Raw genomic sequence first — 25,031 nt, forward strand, 5'->3', positions numbered from 1 at the left:
ATCTGTTCTTTATGATTATCAGCTATTAGTAGTGAGTTTAACACTCAGGCCTGGTGTCTGTCGTGAAGTATTTTAGCTTCACTGCATCACACACGGAGCCTCTTAGATTACAATATGTGAGCGGGAAAGGTCTCATGGTCTCATCTGTAGCTGTTGTTGGACTGTTGTTGACTGTTGCAGGAAGTTGAATAGAAGTTGTGGTTCCTTCTCTTTAGCAACTTGGCCACAGCCATCTCCTGCCACTTATCATCTTCTGGCTGCACTCGATAACTTGCCAAGACATTGACACCTCTAAGATGCATTATTTAAGCTTGTTATCTCCAACTGTGTCGCTAACTGCAGACATTTATGCTGAGAACTTGTGTCGTTATAGACGGTTCACCAGATGTTGTAAAGGTTGTGGGAAGTTGAGAAGGCACGTGGTAGGTGTATAAAAACTGGTCATAAAATGAGAACAGATGTGGCGTAAATTAACCAGCTTGCCAAACATTCACCAGTGTTTATGAGTTAGGACTTTAATCAATGTTGTCCTCTCACTTGTCAGATTCAAACAGACAGAGATTCATGATGTGGAACCTATGTTTTAACTGCTTAAATTTACAATTCAGATGTAAAGTCAGACCCAACCCAAGGAAAGGCCTAGTGTGCAAGGTCGCATGTTTTGTGTCTCTAATAGGCTAAGAAAAGTTGGCCTGAGATGGCAGCATTAAAATGGTAAGCACTGAAATTTGTAATTAGAAATTGCAGACTTATATTAATTACTGCCGGGTGATATGGAGAAAATCAAATATCACAATATTTTTGACCCAATACCTCCATAAAGCTTTTGCGACAAGACTGTAGGGTTGATTATTGGTGCTTTCCAGGGTTCCCATGCATTAATTTATTTGTGGCAGCTTGACACATTATCACCAGTTGGAGCATTTGAAACGCTAATATTGTTCTGTTATTCAGAGCACCGTACTCTCTGAGCGCATAGCATATTCTTGGCACAAATGGAGCAGCAGAGCACCAGGCGCAGTCAAATTAATTGATATAGAAATAGAGTGCTGTATTTTTTTAGACCAGCGCTCCCATTTTAGTGTTGTCTGTTTCTTTTCCAACCTACTTTAAATGAAACCAGCTGCGTTCCCATGGAAACCACACACCCCGCAGTCCAGCACTGGGTGTAAAAGTTTGCTTTCACCCACCTCTAATCCATCGATCAACTCAGAACAATCAGAGTTGACCTGACCACGCACTTTAACTGAAATGATCCACTCTGTGACTGCTGCTGAGAAAAAGAAAAAACATAGGATACAGGTTTATGTTAAACTTAAACCTTAATATACTGACTCTGATGCACCTCAAGCAACAAGGTGAGATGTAATATCTGGCATGTGTTACCTGAAAATGAAATGAAGCTAAATTTGTTGTTACACAGGATCCTGTTGAATCCCCTCTGCACTGTATAACAACAATCACACCATGTAAAAGAAATTATCATGATTTTGATTCCAGCTCTGCAACAGCCGGTCTGCCAGCATCAGTTGTACTGAGGCCCTGTCACACCTGGTATTAACATACGCCTTTGTCGATCTGATGGCAAGTGGATGCTTCAGGGACAGTGAGATCTGATCACTCAGACCACATTAGGAGATGATCATGGCTGCATATGGCCACATTCTTTCAGCAGTGTGTTCGTTAATGTGTCCTGGGCCATATTGTAGGACCGCCTACTTAGCTGACATCCTCTGCATAGGCAGAGTAGGTGCACCAGATATATTATGAGTGCATCAAACATCTTGGGCAATTTGGTTTGCCTGCACCAAGGAATAGACCCTGTCTGACTTCTCCTGATTTTGCCCATGCGTCAAGGTCTGCAAACAACTTCCCCTTCTTCTTCATCTTTTAATTTCTGGCAGACTTGCACAGAAAGTGTATCACTGCCTCCTGCCAGTTAAAAACAACACATTTGGGCTTTGCAAACAGAATTGATCTCCGTGTTTATTTCCATATAGAGTGGGGAAGTGAGATCTGATTACAGGTGGTCACTCAGGTCTCGTGTGGAGATGCATTCTAATACCAGGTGTGAACAGAGAGGCATAAATCTGTCCCATTGTGTTCCGATCAACCAAGAATCATGTTAATACGAATTGTAAATGGGCCCAAGAGGTCTTGAGGTGGATGCACGGCTCTCAAAAAGGAACTGGGATTATTTTTGTGTCAGCTTTAGGAGATTTACAAAATGACCCAATCAGGATACATTCACCCATGTCATATACCTGGTCAACGATTTTGGGGCTGGAGCCTCTCAGCTCCTAAAGGTGGGGCACACTGTGACACTGAACAGATTGCCAGTCTATCTCAAGGCTACCACAGAGACAGATATTTACAGTCGTACCTAAGTTTCAAATTAATCCAAAATGTGTGTTTGGACTGTGGGAAGAAAGCCACCGACACACAGCGAGGACATATTAAGGCCCCAGCCTGCCAGTTTATTCAAACCCAGGGCTTTTTTTGCTCAAGGCAACCAAAAGCCAATGTGCCACCTCCTTGCTTTGATCCTGTTGGCAGAATCCTGCTCATCTGTGGCTCAGGTTTTGGCCCCCGGCCTCTCAACAGCCTCAGATTTGGATGAGTTTGTGCTAGTGTCTGCTTCTTCGTCGAGTGGCTGAAACCATGGGCCAAATACACTCTTTACTCCCCTCCCATCCACCTCATCATCTTGTCTTTGTGTATGTGTGTGAGTGTGGTTGCTGGGGTGATGGCAGGGTTGGGTAGGCACTCCTCTTTAAGCAAGCGTGTGTGTCTGTGTGTGTGTGTGTGAGGCTGCGATCCATGCTAAACTGATTTCGCCATGGCCGCGCCAGGGAGGCTAACACAATTACTGCTGGCTAATGGCCCCACTGACTGAGGGGGGAAGAGAGGCAGCGTGGGTAGCTTTCTGGAGGTCTCTCATCTTGCTCTCTTGCTCTGTTTTCTCTCTTCTGTCTCTTTTTTTTTTTTCTCTCCACCAAATGTCTTGACCCTTTTCTCATCCCTGCTCTCTCGCTCTTTTATCATAGTTTCTGGGATACCCGTCGCCCTCGGGTCAACTCGGTTCAGTCGGGTGAAACTCAGAATACTTGGTGCAAAAGCAAAGTCAACAAATGCAAATGAGTGAAATAATTGTCTCCTTTTCTTTCTCCCTCTGTCTGTCCCTGCACTCTCTAGCCATCAGGAGGAAGGAGAACGGCTGGTACGATGAAGAGCATCCTCTTGTATTCCTCTTCCTCGGCTCATCAGGAATCGGTAAGTCACTCTCTCATCTTTCACACCAAACACTTCTTGTCTCTTGTTTGATCTCAAGAAGTAATGACAAAAAACTCCTCAGTTTCTTGAAAGTAGCTGCCAAATTAAACATGACACTTGAGTTTCTGAAGTTTGTTGAATGCATGTGGAGTGTATTTTCTTCTGGCCAGTTGACTGATTTCAAAAGAAACAGACTAAAAGAAGAATTTAAATCAGAATTTTTTACTGTTTCTCACATCTGATTATTGAATTAACTAATTAACTACCAATATCTTGATTTCTATAAAGATTTAAATTCAAACATAAAAAGAAGGGATGTATTTGAGCAAATAAAGACAAAAATTGAGACAATAATTTTTTCAAAGACTGTTCCTCCTTGCTAAAGCTAGTGTACTACTCATACAGCCAGCACAGTAACAAGTCGGCAGGCTAAAGTTATTGTTGGCAAGTTAGCTGGCTTAGTAAACTAAACTGTAAGATAATGTTAGTCCCGTTCCCAACGGCTAGGAGCTAACGGTGCTAACGGCAAGACCAGTGCTAACAGAGCTAACAGTGGTAACCTAGTCGGGAACAAGAGGGTGGGCGTTATGCTTCCTCAACCATACCGTCCTGCTGCTGTGGGTCGGGATGGTGTTATCAGTTGTAACTACCGTATGAGCACAGTGCCGATTGGCTGGTCACGAACATGCATGCGTAGCTGAACTGTCTACCACAACAACAAATAGAGAAGATCGAAACAAAGCAAACACAGAGGTAGCGTGACTTAAATCTCTCCTCAGGACGTCATTACTTCACTATAACTTTACATAGCAGCTATACCTCTGAAAGTCGTGTATGGCTCATTTAAGTTATTTGTGTTATCACAGTGAACAGGCAGTTTGGGACTGGAAAAGAATGACATCATTAACTTGGTAAATGTATTCTGTGGTTATATGCCATTTTCATGAGCAGTTTTTAACAACAGCCACTTTATACAAGTTAGATGTCACGACCTCTCTGACTCAGGAACAGCTTGGCAGTGTCACCAGATGTAGTCCCGTACACAAAGGCTCTGATTGGCTCGCTTGTTTCTCAATCAGTTTTCCTAGTGGGATAATAAAGATAATCATCAATCAATTTCCAACCAGGTGAACTACAGACGATCTAGAATTAGGGCTGCGAAAAACATCTATGTTATATTAATATTGTGATGTGTGACTAGGGCTGTCCCAAACGATTATTTTTCTAGCGACATTTATTAAAACATCATTGTTTACCCTCCAACGGTACCCCCAGCCCCCCCTTGAAGGTCAAGTTCATTTTATGTAATTTTATTTTCTATATAGCGCCAGATCAGAACAGAAGTCATTTAAGGTTACCATTCCCATAGAACAGGTCTATACCTTGTCCTTTTATTAAACAAACTAAACAGCCATATGTTATTTATCTTATGTCATTTCTGTCTCTACATGGTCGCATGTTTACAATTCTCCTCGGCTCTCTGTAACGTGCACGGCGGAGTTCGGCCCCGATGCGCGCACAAACACACACAAACATCTGCGCACGCACACACACACAGAGACACGGGTGAGCACACTAGAGCGCTGTTCGGGCTGCATTTTCCTCACCCGGGTGAGACAATTATAACCGAGTCCAGCCCGAACCCGCAGCACGGCACTGTGCACGCAGTCAATGGAGCGGTGTGAAGCTGAAGCTGTGTTGCATTCAGGTGTTGTCACATAAATAACAAATTCCAGTACTTGAATAGGCCCTAGCACAATAGCACAGCATTGCTGCTGCACGCCGCCACGCGTCGGTTCAAACAAAAAACATCTATTTACGTAGTCGACGTCAATGCATCAGCCCAGCCCTGTGTGCGACTAAATATTGTCTTAGATTTTGAATATGGTCAGAACCTAAGTGTTGAATTTTCCTAGTTTATCAAAAATCGCATTGTGCAAATATTTTGTGAAAGCAACAACCCTATATATTTGTCGCAATATCGACAATGAGTCATTTGGTTAAAAATATTGTGATATTTGATTTTCTCCATATTGCCCAGCCCTATCTCGAATCTTAGACAAAATCTGTGTTGAGATGATAATGTTCTTGAACCAAGCTAGAATCTGGTATTAACTAAGCAGAGCTGGGACTAAGGTACATGTAGTACACAACCTACAAATATTTTACAGACAAATGATAGCTTTACAACATAATGCAATTAATGTGAGAGAATAATAATTCTTTCCATTCCATTTCCATTCCAGTGCTCAGGCCCTGATAAAGCCCCATCCATTTCTAATCCATAGTTTAATGTATCCGATTGAGCTCTGGGTGCGCCAGCTGTCAAAAACAGCTGATTGCACTTTACAACACTGGAGGAACCTCTTTGTGACACACAGCGCTGAGAGTGAGCAAATCTCAGAACAACACTACAGTGGTTTCAATTAAAGATGCCCATTGGGGGTTAACTGAGAGCGACTGAATTCTGTCAGGACCTTACTGCTATAACAGATCCCCACCGACAGCCCTCCGTCCATACATCTGTCTGTCACACTTACTGTCCGAATAAAGGCAAAAATGCAACACAAAAATAATTCATTCATTCATTATCAGTAACTGCTTATCCTGTAAAGGGTCGTGGAGGAGGGTCTGGAGCATAACCCAGCTGACATTGGGCAAAAGGATGGGTACACCCTGGACAGCTCGCCAGACTTTTACAAGGCTGACACATAAAAACAGACATTCACGTTCACATTCACATCTACCAGCAATTTAGAGTCACCAGTTACCTAACCTGCATGTCTTTGGGCTGTGGGAGGAAGCTGGAGTACCCAAAGAAACCCCATGTCGACACAAGGAGTACATGCAAACACCACGTAGAGGGGCCCCAGCCGGGTAGTGGGTTTGAACCCAGAACCCTCTTTCTGTAAGGCGACTGTGCTAACCACTGCCCCACCATGCCACCGCTATAACATTATAGGAAACTGTTAAAGGAAGGCTGTATTTTTCTTGAGGTGTCCAAAGTATCAAAAGTGGAGACTGCTTTGGGCTAAGTAGCTGCATTGTGTAGGTAAATCTAAGTTTTGGATCAAGTCGATATCAGCAGATATTCAATATTAAAGGACAAAACTTGACATCTCCAGTTCAGAGAAAAGCCTAAATGATCTCAAACAGCAGTGAGATGAAGAAGTGGGAGTGCATGTGTGTGTTAGAGTGAAGGAAAGAGGGAGACAGAGGGATATTAAGGGCCAGATAGATGGCTAAAAAAGAGGGAGATGGTGAGATGACAGGCCACAGAGATAGATGAAGGAGCGCTGGTGTTCATATTCTCTGTTGCCTTCAGCGACAAACAGTGGCCATGAGACATCAATATTAAACACAGCAACAAGACACACAGCCTCTCACACACACCACACACACAATCATCATACGCATACCAAACACAAGACATCAATATCATATATGAGCATATTATATGCAGAATATTTTAGCGACAAACATAATGTGTGCTTCTGGAGAGCAGGAGATGATTGAAAGCTCTGTAGAGGGAGGCGCTGGGATTTAGGCCAGCACTTACAGAGGGAGAGAGATCGTTTTTCTGTCTGAAATGAGTAAGCTTGTTTTCCTGAAATCTCTGCATACTGATGTATTCCAAAAAAGCAGGCATTCTTTTTTATATCAAAAGCAAAATAATTAAATGGAAGAAGGAGCTGTTCCTGTTTTAAGCTGAATGATTAAATGATGTCTCTGTTTTGCCCGACCGGTTGATGGCGGGTCTCACAGGAAAGACCGAGTTGGCCAAACAGGTGGCTCGCTACATGCACAAGGACATCAAGAAGGTATGTTACGAGGCATCACACACACACACACACACACACACACACACACACATTTACACCAGTGTTTCAGCATCCAGTCAATAGGTGGAAAACAGGTCCTCTCATAGATATAAAACAGACATTTAATTTAGGGGCTCTTCTCGCCTCGGAAGAAATGACAGAGAATTCAATTTGTGTTGGTTTCCATGGTAACTATTAGTAGCACAAGTTCAACACGAAGACACACAGCAGCATGTTGTGCCTCTTGGGGAAGTTAACCAATCGTGTGATTGCAGGGTTTCATTCGTATGGACATGTCCGAGTTCCAGGAAAAACACGAGGTAAGACACTTTTTTACCAGGAAGTAGCCAAAAAGTGTTTCTAATGACTATATCACACATACTGTGTCAAATGTGTTGCTCTAACGGACGTCCATTCATTTGCACGCCACTGACACGCTGGATTAATTCTGTTCATGTACTCACAATGGACCCATAAACCAAAATTAATGTTGTTTTTGCCCTTCTTTGTGAAACTTTGTTGATGAATATGTTTAATCTGTGAATCAGAGTTGCATTATTTTACAACGTTCAGAAACCATGTTCAGTATTTTTTATCCAGTGTTGACTTTTTTGTGGATTTCTGCATAGTTTGCAGCAACAGATCCTTGCAAAAGACTTTTTATGTTATATTGTTAGAACTTATTTTGTGCACCCTCTGTCAGGTGGCAAAGTTCATTGGCTCTCCGCCGGGATATGTGGGACATGAGGAAGGGGGTCAGCTGACCAAGCTGTTAAAGGCGTGTCCCAACGCTGTCGTCCTGTTTGATGAAGTCGACAAGGCCCACCCTGATGTTCTGACTATCATGTTGCAGCTCTTTGATGAAGTGTGTATACAAACACACACAGATGAGCAGTATTATTACACCTTTGTGAAATTACATCCATGCCGTGTTGATAAAACATTTGCAAACGGAACATTAATGGGTGCTGCTGTTCCTGTCTCAGGGTCGCCTCACAGACGGCAAGGGGAAAACCATCGAATGTAAAGACGCCATCTTCATCATGACATCCAACGTTGCAAGTGACGAAATCGCCCAGCATGCACTCCAGCTTCGGCAGGAAGCTGAGGTGGTCAGCCGCAGAAAGCTGGCCGACAACCTCGGTGAGGGAAACACACTAACACGATGATGCACAGCAGACATCGCACTGACTTGTATTTGCTGCTGCTGCAAAATGAATTGGACATTGTGATTTTATTAGTTCCCACTTTGGGAACCCATTTAAACTCAGTCTGACATTATTTTCCATTTTCATCCATTACTGTAGTTTAAAATCAGCATGATGAAATGATGTCAAGCATGGTCAAATCTTTTTTTTTTTTTTTTTAATATCAGATCATCCAAATTTTTTGTCAGGTCTTATCAGTGTTTTGCTAAATAACTTAGATCAACATTTTAGATACTGGGAAGACATCTACATAAAGTGTAGTTATCTGGTGCTATACCGTAGAGCCAGGTGAATAATATTAAAAGTGAAATCAATGTTGATGTGTTTTTCCTCAGAGGATGTACAGAAGAGTGATGACATCACAATCTCCCGACAGTTTAAAGAATCTGTGATTCGACCGATCCTGAAGGTAACCCACATTTTTTTGGTGTAATTACAGACAAACTACTTTGTCTGTAATTATTTAACTATTTGCTTCACTACAGCAGTTTAATGTTGTAGTTAAAGCTGAGATGCTTCAGTTGTCATTGCTAATTCTTTGGTTCCTCCCCAGGCTCATTTTCGGAGGGACGAGTTTCTGGGTCGTATCAATGAAATTGTGTACTTCCTGCCGTTCTGTCACTCAGAGCTGCTGCAGCTGGTCAGCAAAGAGCTCAACTTCTGGGCCAAGAAGGTGTGTAACAGTGCGCACAAGCAAAGCACATCACAGTGTTCACATTATATTTTCAGATAGGTCTCACAGCTCCTAAGATCCTCTATATGCTTTTATAAAAAAATAAAATCAGCTGTCTGCAGTTTGTAAATATGAGAATATCGTGGGACTGTACAAACTACTAGTACTTTTCAAACTACTGGGAAGGTTCAACAAATCCTCTCCAAGTGTATCTGAGAGCAGAGCTGCAACAACTGATTGATTGATTGATAAACTCTCAACTGTTAAATTAATCGTCAACTATTTTGACAATGGGTAAATCAGTTTGAGTAATTCTTTTAAGAAAAAAAGATTCCAGCTTCTTACATGTGAATATTGTCTGATTTCTTTCCTTCCCTGTGACAGTAAACTGAATATCTTTGGGTTAAGGACAAAATAAGACGTTTGAGGACATTATCTCAGGCTTTGGAAAACACTGACCAACATCTTTCACCATTTTCTGACATTTTATAGACCAAACAACTAATTAATTAATCAAGAAAATAAGCAGATTAATCAAAAATGAAAATAATCTTGGTTGCGGCCCAGACACATGGGTGTCCTCCAGTCGGGCTGGAAGGCCCTACCCTCTTCATCCTGCAGCCGCTGAGCTGTGCAGAAGCACACGCAGATCAATATTATGTGCCACTACTACTCACTATAATGTGATTACAGTGTTTAACATGTGGAGCCTTCATCAATATTTAATTATTAATATTACAGCTGGTGTCCTGACAGCCAACATGGGCCCTGCAGGCAACTGATAGGAACCTGACTCACAACTCTCACTGTGCATTTGTCTTTTGAACGTTGCTGTGTGTGTTTTCTTGCGCATCTATTTTTCTTTAATGTTTTGAGTGCTCATGTCTCGTAATAACTCGCCTCTGTCTGTGTGTGGCAGCGCTGCTCACAGCAGAAATCTCATTACTACAGAATCCTCATGAGCCATTTGTTTGTCACTCACTTATATTAAATAAATTAAATGTTTAGTGCTATCATTATTGGCTTTAATACTGCATTTGTAATGTTGTAATATTAGTGTTTATATCTCTGGAGTACAACATGGCATGGTAGTTATTGAATGGAGTGTTAACATCAGGAGCTAAATGAGCAGCTCTGATCGCTACTATTGACTGGTGTTTGATTAAAATGCATTAAGGGCCTGTTGATTAGCCCTGGCAGACATGCTGCTTGACAGTATCTCCTCTCTGCCCGAGCATTTGTCTCTGTCTCCACCATCCACCATGCTTTCTTTTTGATTTGACTGTTTATGATAATAACCTCTTATGATAATAACCTCTTCTTTCTCTCTTCCACCCCCTCTCTCCCTGTCATTAGGCTAAGCAGCGCCATGACATCACTCTTCAGTGGGAGCGCCCGGTTCTGGAGCTGTTAGCGGGCGGGTATAACATGCATTACGGAGCACGCTCCATCAAACATGAGGTACGCAGGGGCTGTAAAACACACTTAACATTTAACTCACTTGTTTCATGACTGAGATCTGGGGACACAGCAGCTCTGCTAGATGAGCTTTGCAGCAGACCGGTAGGGCAAGCAGAGAGGGACATTTACAGACATATAGTAGGGTAATTAATTTAACATTAATGTTCATTTTCACAATTAAGTGGTTAAGATAATATGCCTTAAGTGTGGTTTGGTGTAAAACCTGTCTGATCATGTGTGTGAAGACATGTAAAGATGTGTGTAGCAGAACATCTCAAGATCTCAACAATGACTTTGTTGAGTAAAATGTTTAACTGATAGGACTGTTGGCCAAAATTTGAACGGATAGTGTGGAGTTTTTGGAGTAGGGTATGAGGTATGTATGAGGTACTTAGGCCACTTAGGTGTCAGTTGGCCCACTCCCAGTTTGGAGAAATACGCAGGAGTACCGACACAGAAGCAAAGCAATATACAGCTGTGGAGGGGTCAGCAGCAAAATTTACTTTAGCTGCCTAAAAAAAAAAGCCCCATCTAAAAAAACTCAGTATCCATTTAATTGTACGCGATATTTTGAATATTTTCACTGCTTTAACATGCCGTCACACAGCTCTATACGACAGGAAACTGAAGCTGTTGTATTACTCCCTTCAAAGCCACCAGACTCCTTTGACAAAAAAGTAATTTTACCCTGCAGAACACGGGAGTTGCTGGTCTACCGCTGCCTCTAGTTTGTGTTATCATGTGACTTTGGTGTTTTAAAATGTTAGTTTGGATTCAACCAAAGTCACACAATAACAGAAACACATTAACTGATCAAGGCAGCAGGAGACCAGCAGCCTCCATATTCCGCAAGATAAAATTTCTGTTTTTGTCTATCGTGATCTCATCTGTACTCGTCAGGTTTTGCCGCTTGGGCAGAAGCCTCGGGTGTTACTAAAATTACACAAGCTGGCATTCCTCTGCGTTGTACATTGAGACAGAAGGGGTTGGCGGTTAGCTTTAGGCAACAAAACTACTCGGTTATGGTTAGGAAAAGACTGCGGATGTTGCTCTCAAGTTCTCTTCTAGGGAGTATTTAAAAGGCAAACCCCCTTACCTTCCCTTGTTCAGCCTGATTGCCCCTCACCAAAAAAACACCCAGCTTTAAGTGACACAAACATGGCCAGAAAGGTAGCGGCGTGTCGCTAAAAAACACTGTAACAGGTATCACTCTTTGTTGGTCTCAAACACTGCTCTCCTAGGTCAGAGAGTGGCATTTGTTTCACTCATCCATGAAAATAAGCAGATAAATCCATAGTAAAGTCTGACATTGTTAACGTTCATGTGTCAGTTGCAAAATACTCTTTCAGTCAGTAGATATGAGATACAGATATATCTATCACACATATTTGATCAGGGAAGAGCCTCCTATCAGCAGAGAGCAGTGGCTGGTTTTCAGTAGTTAAAATATATCAGCATCATGTTGTTTTAGGGACCAATCAGCAAAGCTCAAGAACAGCACTATACTGCTTTAAATACAATATTCTAAACTCTGCCGCACCACTAACCTCGTCCCTGATCCCTCAGGTTGAGCGTCGGGTTGTCAACCAGTTAGCAGCAGCGTACGAGCAGGAGCTGCTGCCCAAAGGCTGCACCCTGCGTCTGTCTGTCCAGTCGGAGGACCGGGAGGAGCGGAGCACGCCCAGTCTGCGCCTTGAGGTGGTAGGAGAGGACAGCTCTTCAAGAACGCTGGACATCCGTCCACCGCTCAGCCCTGAACACTAACACAATGCAGAAACGCAGAGGATATATACAGATAAATATATATATATATGCACACATGTACACTTTCCACACACATAATATCATCATCATCATCATCATCATCATCATAGTGTCAGGCGGATGGATGGTTCTTGATGGATTTAACCAATAAAAGTACCTCTGATAAACACATCACTGCCTCTCTGTTTCAGTACACATATGCAGTAATTACATGCCAAATTACATGACAGTGTATCGGCCAACAGTGTGTGCTGTAAAAAGTAAAGTCAGCCTACTTGAACGTTAAAGTTTATGTTACAACAGAATCTCATATCAGCAGGGACTGATATCAAGAGCTGTGCACACGGTCTCATTAGATATAAAATCTAAGCGCAGGGTGAGTGAATGTGTCGCAGGTTGTAAACGTAGCATAGAGGCTTCAGCGTGCAGCATCATGAACATCAAACATCAGACATCTCATCAGTGGATTGAAACCATCTTATTAGCTGAAACAAAAGCTTAGCAGCTTTACGTCTGTAGTAGCCTACTGTTAATAAATGTAGCTGTGACGTAGTTAAAATTAATGTCTGCTTTATCATGTGGAACACTGAAAACAGCCAAATTATTTAATATTTATTAAATGTGCTCTATACAACATAAGGGAACATGGGGTAATGGCATCCCGAGCAGAGAATGAAGTCACGCTCTCTTTGTGTGTTGTCTGTTTGCGAGTCCCTGTTTGTGTATCCCACAGGCTAGCTAATTACCGCTCTGCACTGTGCTCATATGACAGTTACCGCTGATAACACTGTCCTGGCACGTGGTGGGACGGCGTTATCCTGGAAGCGTAGCACCCACCCCTATGTTAACATGTTAGCTCTGTCAGCACTGTGGCCATTGTTAGCACCGTTAGCTGCTAGGTGCTAGCTCAGCCACCTACATGTTGAGAACCAAGTGCAGACAATCCTGGCCCAGACTCTGAATCATAGATATGCTCTACAGCTTCCTTTAAGGATATATATAAGCTAAGTTAATGGCAGTATATCTGGCAGTTTGGAGGCCGATGAAGCCGACATGATTTTGAAGAGACAAGATGTCAAATGGAAAACATTAACGAGGAGCAAAACTTAAATCTCTTAAACACCAAGTAATTTGATTTAAGAATGACGGATGTTTTGCCAAAGTGAGATCAATAACAGCCACTTTAAGTTTGTCAGTTTGCCGTGAAGGAAAGGAAGGTATTAATGACCAAAGATAGTTTGACGTTGCCTCAGATCGTGTTCACTTTAATGCACATTTATGTAAAACTCCTCACCAGCAGAGCTCCACTGATAAATGTTAGTCAACACAACCTGCTTATTAATTTCATTTTAGTAAAGAATGTGTTAGTGGCGAAACACCAAGCAGAAATGTATAGCAGCCCATTTGAATGATGGGTAATATAACTGCCTTGTGAATTGTTTCTGTTGATGCATGTTGATGTAAAGACGTCTCGCCTGTCACGACAGAGGCTCTGGTGCTGTACAGTGTGTGTCTAGCTTAAAAAATCTATCTGACATTAAGAGGAATTTAGAGTCGTGAAGAAATAATATTCAAAGTGTTGTTTCATAAATGTTTGAACAGCATGTTGACAAGGCACCAAATGTAAGCCAGCGACATTTTTCATTCTTGTATCCCAACCTCCACCGAGTAAATAAAGTCATCACAACAAAAAGGGAATTCCTCTGTTTTTTGTTCTGTTTGTGTCGCACTGACACTCCTGATGGATGGATGGATGGATGTGTGTGTGTGTATGTGTGTGAGTGACCAGTGCCTGGGTGGGAATTCTGCAACAATAACACATGTCCACCTTGTGAAACAACATGACAGGGGAATTTCCTTGGAATTCTGCTCTGTGTGGGGGTCTGTGTCGGACGCTGGGAGGGAATGCAGCGCGGTAAATGCCACAGAAATGTAAAAGACATCACACACACCCTGCAGGAATGCCTTCCCTATAGGGAGGAATTAGCATGCAGGAAAAAGACACATTCACTCTGACTGTGCTCCGCCTGGACCCCCCATCACACACACACACACACACACACATCTACAGAGTCACGGCTGTCATTCCCTGTTGTTTTACAGTACAACAAAGCAATCATTTTCTCTAGGGCTGAAATGATTCGACAGCCCATTAATCGCCAGAATATGAATTGTAGAAAATTCTAATTATTGATTCATTTTTCTTTCTTTTTTTAACATATTTTCATTGTGTTTTCACAGTTACATCAACAGTACAAACCAAATAAGTGTCTTCAAGTTAGGCATTTTTAGTTGGTGTCATGTCTCATATAAATGTTCCATTTTTTCCAGTTCTTTTTAAATGTAATATTTTAAATTCTCGAAACACGTCAGCTTTTCCATCACTAAAACGTCTTGGACATTTTCCAGCCAGAGTTTCTGTTTTGGGGGGGTTCACTTTGAGCCAGCTTTCTTACTTGCTGCAAGTAAAACTTGCTAATCACAACTGCTAACTAATGCTCCTGAGATACATCACAAGGCAGGTATTTGGGATTTTGTATCTCTAAATATTTTTAACAGCCACATTAATATTTTCCCAGTATGATCTGATATTTGTACAGCTCCGAAAAATATGTGTGTGGTCGGCTTCCGTGCTCCCGCACAGCCTCCAACATCGTTGCTGTGTACCAAGCTGCCTGCTTTTTATTTTGGGTGTTGTGAAAAAGTAAATTCTAAGAGGAGAATTCCTTCCATACTGGTGAGTCTGTGGATGTACATTGTGTCTCACATATTTAATACAAATCTTCCTCTGTTATTTGAATCTTTACCTGCCATCGATTCATTTTTCAAGCAAAAAAGCAAAACACTTTCTGGCTCCAGCTTCTTTACACTGTTTTTTATTATTGTAAATTCATTACCCAGGGTTCCCACGGTCATGAAAGTCCTGGAAAGTTATGGAGTTAACAAAAAATGTTTTCCAGGCCTGGAAATAGTTTGAATTTAATAGAATGTTTTGGAAACATTTTGAATATATATTGTTTGGGCTATTTAAAATATGTCTAAGGTTATACAAATTACTGTATGTTCCCTATATTGCTGATGTAAAATCTAGTGCTGCATTGCACAACTGTTGAGACATCACTAGTATCACGTGATACACATTGGTGTATGAAGCTAGTTGATGGTGGGGACATCAAACATGCAAGTAAAGTTAGAAAGTGCTAGCAGTTTACTTACTTACTTACTTATGCCTTACACCACTTTTGGGGTATAGGCCGTCGACAAGGGACCTCCAGAGTACCCGATCGCTGGCTTTCTTTTCTATCTGTGACCAGGTGTATCCCATCTTCTTTTCAAGCAGTTTCCAAGCAGTATGCTTATCTGCAAATGACCAAAAAGAGCATGTTTAATACTGTATGGCTTTTGAATGACAAATACACGTGGCCAAAGACAGGGGCAGATCCTCACTGCATGGGGTGTAGGCTCTGCACCAAAGCCTTTCACGTGGCAACATGGGGGGAACGACTCTGGTCAGCCATGCTAAAGGGAAAAAGCATCTAGACAACCAAAAGGCTGCTAAACAGACTGCAAGTGTCTGCACATATTTTACGTGTGCCATAGCCTGGCCAGATAACATTACCGCTTCTACCAGCAAGGCAAGCATTGCTAGCTGTGGAACAACTTCAAGCGACGTGCAACCAATCAATTGCTGCATCCAGTGATCTGCCTACCTGTTTTAAACTACCTAAGTTAAGTCACAAAAATGGGGTAAAATATGATGGGAATATTATGGAAAAAGTTTTGAATATTAATTGGTAAAAATGTGTGAACTCTGATTTATCTTTGTGTTTTTGACTGTTGGTTGATCTGACAGAAAATGCTTTTTGAAGATGTTGTTTGAGCTTTGGGAACTTGCAGTGGGCACATTTCAATATTTTCTGACATTTTAGTATCTAAACGATTAATCAAAAAGATAACAGCTGAATCAATAATGAAAATAATACTCAGTTGCAGCCCTGATTTTCCTCCAACTCCTATATGATTGGTGTAGTTTTAATAATGGAAATCAATAGAGGACGGTGACTTTTACCATGATCCACTTTATGAACATTCCTCATATATTTTGTGCATTCTTAATGTCCACTATTGAATTTGTTACAGCCTCAAAAAGTGGTCTGACCATTTTGTTGTTATTCCTTGGAACTGAAGAGAGGAAAGTATCATTTTTTTAATTTGTCTGCCAACTACTCATGAACCTAAGCTCACTCTGTGGTTGTATCAATTATAGTTTGCATTGTTAAATTGCCCTTTGCTTTAAAAATGTTATCTACATGTTGTGAAGCTGATCGAAGGAGCAGCAGATGTTTTCAAACTTGGGACTCTTAAAGTGGCTGCATCTGGACAGTAGATCAGGTTTTGCTATGATACCTCAAGGCTTTTTTCCCAATCTCTTATAACCCTCAAACACATCTACACTTTATGGCTTTAGGAAGTCGAGCTGGTGTATATGTGAGTGTGTGTGTGTGCGTGCACGTGTGTGTATCCATTTACCCTCCCTGAGGAGGAAGACAAGAATAAGAGGAGGAGGGGAGAGAGAAGAGGCTCTTAGTCTGTCCGTCAGGCTATTTCTGACTGCTGCCATTTCTCTGATTAGATTATGGAGAAACAGAAACCTGGCCCTCCATCGTCCTAACCTCCCTCTCACTCTATCTCGCTGCATTTTGCTCACCCATCCTCCCTCCGTCTCATGCTCAGCTTCTCTCTCTCCTCCACCTTTTCCTCTCGGTCCTTCCCTTATGCTCTGCTGTCCATCTGTCTGTCTGTCTCTGTCCCTCTCTGCCCCGGTGGCTCTCCTCCACCTTCTATTGCTGATAGAAAAGGAGAGTTCAAGGTGCAGGAGAGGAGCAAAACAGAGAAGTGAGTGAGAGGGTAAAGGTAAAAGATGGGAGGAGGATGGAAATAGAGGAACAGAAAGATGGGAGAAATTAAAAACATTTCATTAGTACAATAATAAAACAAAAGACTTCAGTATTTGTTACCATGACTTTCTTAACTTGTAAAGACAAGGACCCAAGCAGTAGCAGTTGCCTCTGCAACACAGGGCCACAAGATTAACATTGACAGGCCTACTGGGCACAGGATCAGGGGCCCAAAGTATCAGGGGCCTTCTTGGTCTACACCTGCAAAATGGCACTCAAATTATCATGTGCTGACCAGGAAGAGACACAAAAAAAGCTAAAAAAAATGAAACATAAGAACTGCGAAGAGACACAAATTGACCACAGAGACACAAAACCACACAAAGATTACGACTACAAAGAGATGCAAAACAACAAAAAGAGGCAAAACCACCACAGTGTCTGTGTGTCTTGAGCCCGGTCTCACGGCAAAGTCGTCAAAATCTGGCGCTTGGGCAGTGACTTGCAGCGTCAGACACTGACCGAAAAGCTGTCCTTTAACATCACGTGGCTGGGCACCATTATATTTTAACGATGCTCAGCAGTGAGGGGTGGTGGATGGGTCCAACAAACATCAACTTTCACCTGGGAGAGTGGTGTTCGCATCCCATAAGATTATAAAGCCAAACCCTGCTCTTTTGTCCTAAACCTAACCAGGTGCGTTTGTTGCTGTAGAAAAACATCAATTTGCGTTGTTGTACTGACGTAGCGCTTTTATTTTGAAAGAGACAGTGTGTAAATGGTGAAGTTCCTGTGAAAACAGAAGTGTATTTTGAAAGAAGACAATGCATGTAACAGGCAGAACTTGACATGGTGTCCCAGAACATCAACAACCAACACACGGGGTACCTTTCACATCGTATCTGGACGTGGAAAGTCCATGACCAAACATCAGTATGTGACGAGGTCAGAGTGAGAATGTGTTGCTTGTCCCTGTGCAGGAGAGGTGGTGGGGCCTTTTGCATATCTGTGCCCAGGGATCCTGTTGTCTCATAGTCAGCCCATGAAGATTAAGTAATAATGCATGGCCTTAGCTGATATTATCCTTTAGTGGTGCAGATTCTCTAAACTGTAATTAACCAAATTACTGAAAACATCTGGGGCATCCTCTGGGTTCAAGGTGCTTACCATGGACCACAACGTCCCCAGTTCTTTGTCCAGACTGGATCCTCTGTTGTATGTAATTCCCTCATCTCTACACTGTCAGCTAGTAAATGCATATAGTTCCTAAAGTGAAATCTTTTAAGTATCAGAGGACTTTCATTATGGTGAAAATAAAGAAATTTGCTTCATATATTAATGAAGAAAAGGAGGGTTTATTGAGAAATCTGGATAATTTTGCAGAGTCAAACTGCTCTTTGTACACACATTAAGATGGTACTGTGTCTAACTGTTGTGATAGGGTTCCCAGTTTGTGTATCTGAATGTGTTACATGCACAAATGGACAATGCAGAGTAATGTGAGAGATCTGGCCCATGTCCTCTACTGCTCATAAACACTAATCTACATTCTGTAAATAAAAAGATGGGTAAAGAAGTTTGGGTGTGTTTGATTTCAGTGCAGTTGCTGTGCAGCCCAGACAGCAGCAGCAGCTCAGAGAGGTGCAGCAGCCAGGTGGAGGTGGTGAATGATGAACGACTACTAGAGGCTCTCCCATTATCATATCTGTCCCTGCTCTTAACGGGGGATTTTCATCCGTGTCCCTCCGCACTCCTCTCATCCCTCCCCCCCTCCCGTTTCTCATTGTGCTCCCCCAGGAAAGCGATCGATTTCACCTCCATTACCTCAGTCCTCTCAGCTTTAGAGATGCTCCTCATTCATGCAGCTGTGGAGAAGCACAGTTATCACAGCCTGCATCAGGCTTTCATTTTGGTTTTACGCGTTTGCTCAAATGAGACACTTGGCTCTGGTGTTAACGCCTGGAGTTATATGGAAGCTTTGTTGTGGTTCGGGAGATGGACCGGTTGACGGGGGTTGCACGCACCGGATGCCGTCCGGTTACCGCAAGGCAATCACGTGACAGTCCCCTGGGAGAATTAGCATAAAAGACAAATAAAGGACCCCACCAAAAACACACCAGTCTGCCCTCCTTTCTTTTAAAGAAAAGGAAAGAATCCATTCCGCCTAATTCGAACCTTGCTCAGGGACAGCTCGCGTGGCAGATTGCAGCCTAATTAGTTTAGAGGGAATTTAATTCAATTAACTTTCCACAGCTCCGCGCGCCCCGCCGCTGGGCTGCTTTCAGAGCGCGGGGCCAGAGCTCGAGATCTAATTAGCGTGTTTGGAGAAGCTCTCCTGCGCGCGGCCATCCCTCGCCGCTCCAGCTGTGGTGTGCGTGTGTGTGTGTGTACTGTGGTCTCCCGGGACCTGGTTTTTATCCTAAAAAGCTTCTTTTTTAAGTAACATGCCGTTATCCATTAGGATAATACAGGTCTGGTGCCGCAGTAGAGAGATGTACGCAGCATGTGAATAACCGCAGCTGCTCTGCGTCATATTCCGGCTGATGAATGCATGTTGAACTGATGTTAGAGCGGACTTAAATTAGCGCGAGGCTAATTTGATGGATAAAATTAATGGGCACGTTTTGTGGCAACTGACAGAACAACTGACGAGCCTTTGTGCTGCACACTTAAGGTTTGCGAATTTGAAAATAGTTTGTGGATTTCTGACTGACCTTATGTTGAGCCAAACTCAGAGTGCGCAGCAGATTTACTGCTCTTCAGTGAGCGCAGTGGTTTCTTTAAAGGCGCTTTTATAGGCTCCAAAGATGATATTCAGATCATGAAAAACTGGTGCAATATGACAAGATTTCACAAGAGAGCCATTTCATCCGAAGGTTTTCTTCTTTATGTTTGATTTTGGGGATGTTTGCCTGTGTGCAGCCTCACCAGGCTGTATTATTATGCAATACAAAGCCCTTAACAGCTTCTCTGAGGTGATGCACTTTGGCCCAGATACAAGGCACAATATGGCCAAGATTGAAAAACAAATAAATGAAGGTATTAAAGAAAATATAAAACTATCTTTGTATGAGTGTTTTACTCCCCTCCTGTGGAGCAGGCTACAGCCCCACGCTGATTTTGATCATGTGCATCAACACCACCTGAGTGAGGAGTTGAATGTAACTCTTACACTGGATGCTGTTGCTTCTGTCTCTAACCCGGTTAGATGCGCGCCGTCGTCTCGAGCCGAAGCGTCACGGTACATTCCGGTAATTGAGGATTGAAATGCGGGGACAGGCGCACCGACGGGACCCCCCGGCCCCTGGCCCACACACCCCCCTCCTCCCTCCTCCATCCACCCCCTCTCCTGCACCGGCTCTCATCCATCACCGGGCAAATCAAATGCGCCGCCAGCCTCTGCTGCTGTAAAGACGCAGGGCCGATGTTAACGGCAGGATCTGTGATTTCTGATTTTATTTTATGCGCAATCAAATTCACCTCCGAGGGAAGAGGATCTTAAGAGGGGCGATGACACGACACATTTTAGTGACACTGCAGGTGGAGAGCCAGCTGCCCGGCTGTGTGGAGCGCACTGGCCCGGTGGAGGATGAAGTTGCAGCAAATGGAAAAAAAAAAAACACGGGCCCTAATGATTAAATTTTAAGGATAATCAGTCTTTACAAATATCAATTCACTCTCAGTGATATAAACTATTGACAGGAGATTAAAAATTACATCTAAGGTAAATTATGGACACATGCTGAGAGCAAGCAAAGGAATTCAATCAGCCATTTTGTGTGTTTTGCGCACAAGCAAATTACGCACAGGTGACAATTAAATCAGCTTTAAGGGACTCATTTATAACTTGATACAGTGCAACGAAAACAGACATGCTGTCCACATCCTATCATCGTGATTGGCTATATAGGTCTAATAATTCAATATGCACAACAGCAAATTCCAAAAAGGAGAAAATACATAGAGGTGCGCATGAAACAATAATTTTAATGTTCGATCAATTTCACCTTTTGATTTATAACTCACTTTTGATAATTAATATATGAAGTTAATATCATCAAAATAATGAATAGCATTATCTAAATTAAAAATGGATTTTAATTCATAAGTAAAATAAGATATTACAACCAATTAAAAGCATTTTAAAGCGCAGAGATGTGGGTGTTACAATTGCTGCAGCTATTTTAACAGTTTATAAATAATTATCACATTAACTAAAATTTCATTTCAGAGGGAATCAAGCAGCCATGGAGGGTTAATCCGTAACAGAGGATACAGTCTCGCCAAAACACTACTCAACTTAGGCCTCTGTCTGTTTCTTTTTTCTCTCTTTTGGTCCCACCTGGTTGCATTTTATTGCAGCAGCTGCACAGCAACCATCAGCTGTATGCTCGCACCATGCAATGTGAAATTAGTATGATAAAACTTTGTTTGATTTTACAATATCAGTGGCACTGGCTTCAATTAACTCTTAATAAGATATAAGAATAATAGTAATATGTGGATTTAACGACACGTTTTGCAGAGCTCGACAAACAGGAGAGAGACTACCCGGACCTGAGGATCAATAGCTGCCTCATTCTGAAGCAGCAAAAAAAGGCTTTCGACACACGGGACATGTTCTTCTTTGAGCTCTCATGATGGATGGAGCTGGCAGCCTCTCCCTTTGACTGACAGCTTCACTTGGTTTTCAGACCACCACCGCCTGTCACGGGACAGAAACCGGGCTGGGGCCTCCCGCGTGGCTTTTCTTTAAACCGGTGTCGCCGCTGTCCCATCTTTCACTCATCCCTTATCCCCTGTCTCTATCAATACACCTCTCCATCTCTCCATGAAGACCATCCAGGCATCCATCATAGGGACCAGTCTCTCTGCCCACACCACCACCATCACCACCACCATCACCACCCTGACGCACACAAGTTATTCCACTGCTCGCAAATCTGCATGCAGCCCCTCTGATCTCCAGTCGGTGGAAGACCATCACAAACAATTACAGTGGCAGGAAAGATGAGAGCAGAGAGGCAACAAATGCTGGGAATTTAATTTCTCTACAGATCGTGAACCCTTTCGTGGCTGAAATAAGATAGGACAGACAGGACAATTAATGGGATGTGAATATAAAACCGAGTGCAGCCCTAGAATAATTAATTATGAGAACAAAGCGAAGAAAAATCAGGTATTTCCTCAGAAAAAAGATGTTAAGGTCAGGCTTTACACCCTGGTTAATAGGTATAGTTATTCATAATGCATCAGGATCATAAAGAGAACAGAGAGCCTAAATTTATTTCTAAAGACACATATAACGACAAAACAAAGAGAAATCTGATTTTTATTATAATAACGCACTATTTTTAATTGTTTTGTGATATGCCTTTATGATTTCCTTCATGATTTCCGCATAAGAACTTGTGCTTAATTGTCTTAATCGCTCAATTCGTTACATTATTTTTGTCTCCTGTCATTACAACCTAAAGTTTTAATACTGGCTAATTAACCTCAAAAATGAGGATTGATCCTTTAATGTTAACTCAATCATAACCCTGATTAGAAACAGCCTATGTTAAGTGCGTCCATAAAATTCCCCCCCTAGTCCTCCATAGGCCTATAATCCCTATAGTCTCGGGGTTCCTCTCTCAGGGGCCCTCAGGAGCCTCTAGGGGACCATTGTGTCCCCCCTCTGTTGACTCAGACGTCATGAATGCCAAAGATCCCCGTTACTGTTTCCGTCAAATCGCCCCATGAATGTAAAAGTCCAAAGTTAAAGCCTCCGCGGAGGAGAAGTCTCCCCCTGCGCTGGAGCACTAAGGGCGGATTAGTGGCCTGGAAGAGACCGCTCCCCTCTTTGAAGGGATTAAAGTTTAAATGCTTAAAAGCGGGAGAGCTAGGGTCGCTCCTGGATGCTCTTTTTTTCTGGGGAGGAGGCAGAAACGGCCCTGGAGAGTTTAACTTTGAAACAGTTTAAGTTTCTCGGTAAACTCACCTCTGAACCCACCAGACGGGACGAGGACACACAACAGACGGTGTGGCCTGGGAGCTGACTGAAAAAAATCACAAGGCTCATAAGATGTATTTTAAATGGCTTAAAGAGTAAGAATCACACTGAACTCACTAGTATTTTTGAGGATATATCAGTGTTGCAGTGTGTATTCTTATGAGTGCATGTGTTGGGGGAAGGGGAACTTTTTGTGTAGAGACAGGGCACTAATACATGACTGAATAAATAACACAACTAAGAGGGAGTTAAGTACCTATTTTATGCCATGTATCATATAAAGCATATTTTTCTTGACCTAAAACAGTAAGACTTTCATATATAACACCCGCAGACATGTAATTTCTAGGCTTCATAATAATATCCCAGTAAAGGAAGCTGGTTGAGTGCTTATCTCAGGGAAGGCAGGTGCACAAAATCACATTTTTTGCAGATGAGGCATAAACGGAGCATAAAATCTGGGTAAATATTTTGCATAAATTATTTTTTATTATTGGAAACGCTGTGACTAAACACCAGACCAGAATAAGCAGTTAAGAATAGGACATGTAACCTAAAGCTGGAGTCTAACTCAGACTGCAAATTGCCTTGAACCATTTGGAGAACATGTCATGTTGTGCGCAATTACGCACACATCTTACATGTTGCATTTACTTCTGTTCAGTGGGATATAGCTTTGCTTTCAGACTGAATTACCAGGAAGAATGAGACTGAGTATTCAGCTCTTGTGTCTGGCCTTACTGAGCCTCAGACTCTGACGCAGCCACAGACATGAGAGATGTTCCACCAGAACTGCGAGCCAACATCAGCGCAAGACGAACAACTGTATCAACAGGAGCACCGCGTGCCGCCCCGCCCCAAACATCCACCAGCTCTCACCAACCACACAATAAACGCTTTAAACAAATCTTATTATTTATACTTATTTGTAGTTTAAGTGAGTACAGCGCAGCAAATGGCACGCATGCGCGCGCCCGTGTTTGCCGGGTTAATGTCATTAAGGAGCATCATCATCATGCAGCCTCTGGTCAAGCCAGATAAGAGCGCGCACTTTGGGCGCGCGCGCACGCAGGACAAACTTAATTAATTTCTCGCACGCACGTAAAATGTAATTTTGGTTTGTGGGTTATATTATTTGGTGACATTTATCCACTAATAAAAAGCCTGTTAATTTCGTGAACAGAGACTGAAATGCAGCCGTCGTGTTTCTAAATAGCACCAGATTTGGAAACAAGGATGGAGCGCGCGCCTTGCTGCCGGTTTCAAGCCCTCTGTGTGTGTGTCTGTGGTGTGTGTGTGTGTGTGTGTGTGTGTGTGTGTGCGATGGGGGCCGTGTGGGATATGACTTATCACATTGTATGACACCGAACAATAAACTTAAACCAATTTATGAAGCGTCAATGCGTTTATGGTTAGCCTGTCGTGGTTGCTCAGTTGTCTCCGCAGCCAATTCCCTCTCTAGTCCTATACATCAAAGTGACGCTCACTCTGGTGACATCTCCGTAAAAGTGATCGGAATCAAATCAAAGCTTTTAATCTCACCAATCACCGTCACATCTGGACGTTTTCCCCCACATAAAGACTTCTGTGGCTGAGCTGCACTTGTTTCCACGAGCCGTTTGAGGGGCAGTGAAACAATATTGACCGGCTGCGAGGCAACATTTGGGGGCTCAGGCTTCAGCTGCTCATAAACTGTATTTCAGTCACATGTTTATATATTTATTATTACCAAGTGTTTTGGCATAAAGTAATCGCATAGGCTGTAATATCCCAAAAATAATCAGACATTAGACTCTCTCAGAGCAGAAAGGATGTCTATATGTGTGTGTGTGTGTTTTTTTAGGTGCGTCCATCATCGGACAATTTTCAAATTTCAATTGCAACCCGGGCGATTGCTCCTTTATATTATTATTATTATTATTATTATTTTTCTTCATC

General features: G+C 42.5%; 1 protein-coding gene across 1 annotated transcript in view; it reads left to right on the forward strand.

The window, feature by feature from the left end:
• clpb (caseinolytic mitochondrial matrix peptidase chaperone subunit B) overlaps window positions 1-12,370 on the forward strand; it is a 43,485-nt gene extending 31,115 nt beyond the window's left edge. The window contains exons 8-16 of the mRNA XM_050063487.1: window positions 3,196-3,273; window positions 7,039-7,094; window positions 7,370-7,414; window positions 7,798-7,959; window positions 8,081-8,237; window positions 8,638-8,711; window positions 8,856-8,975; window positions 10,332-10,436; window positions 12,003-12,370. Of these exons, the coding sequence (XP_049919444.1) occupies window positions 3,196-3,273; window positions 7,039-7,094; window positions 7,370-7,414; window positions 7,798-7,959; window positions 8,081-8,237; window positions 8,638-8,711; window positions 8,856-8,975; window positions 10,332-10,436; window positions 12,003-12,200 (995 nt within the window). The 3' untranslated portion in view covers window positions 12,201-12,370. The remainder of the gene's footprint in view (window positions 1-3,195; window positions 3,274-7,038; window positions 7,095-7,369; window positions 7,415-7,797; window positions 7,960-8,080; window positions 8,238-8,637; window positions 8,712-8,855; window positions 8,976-10,331; window positions 10,437-12,002) is intronic.
• Window positions 12,371-25,031: the final 12,661 nt, after the last annotated feature.

The sequence above is a fragment of the Epinephelus moara genome, chromosome 2, assembly GCF_006386435.1.
Source record: "Epinephelus moara isolate mb chromosome 2, YSFRI_EMoa_1.0, whole genome shotgun sequence".
Taxonomy (NCBI): Eukaryota; Metazoa; Chordata; class Actinopteri; order Perciformes; family Serranidae; genus Epinephelus; species Epinephelus moara.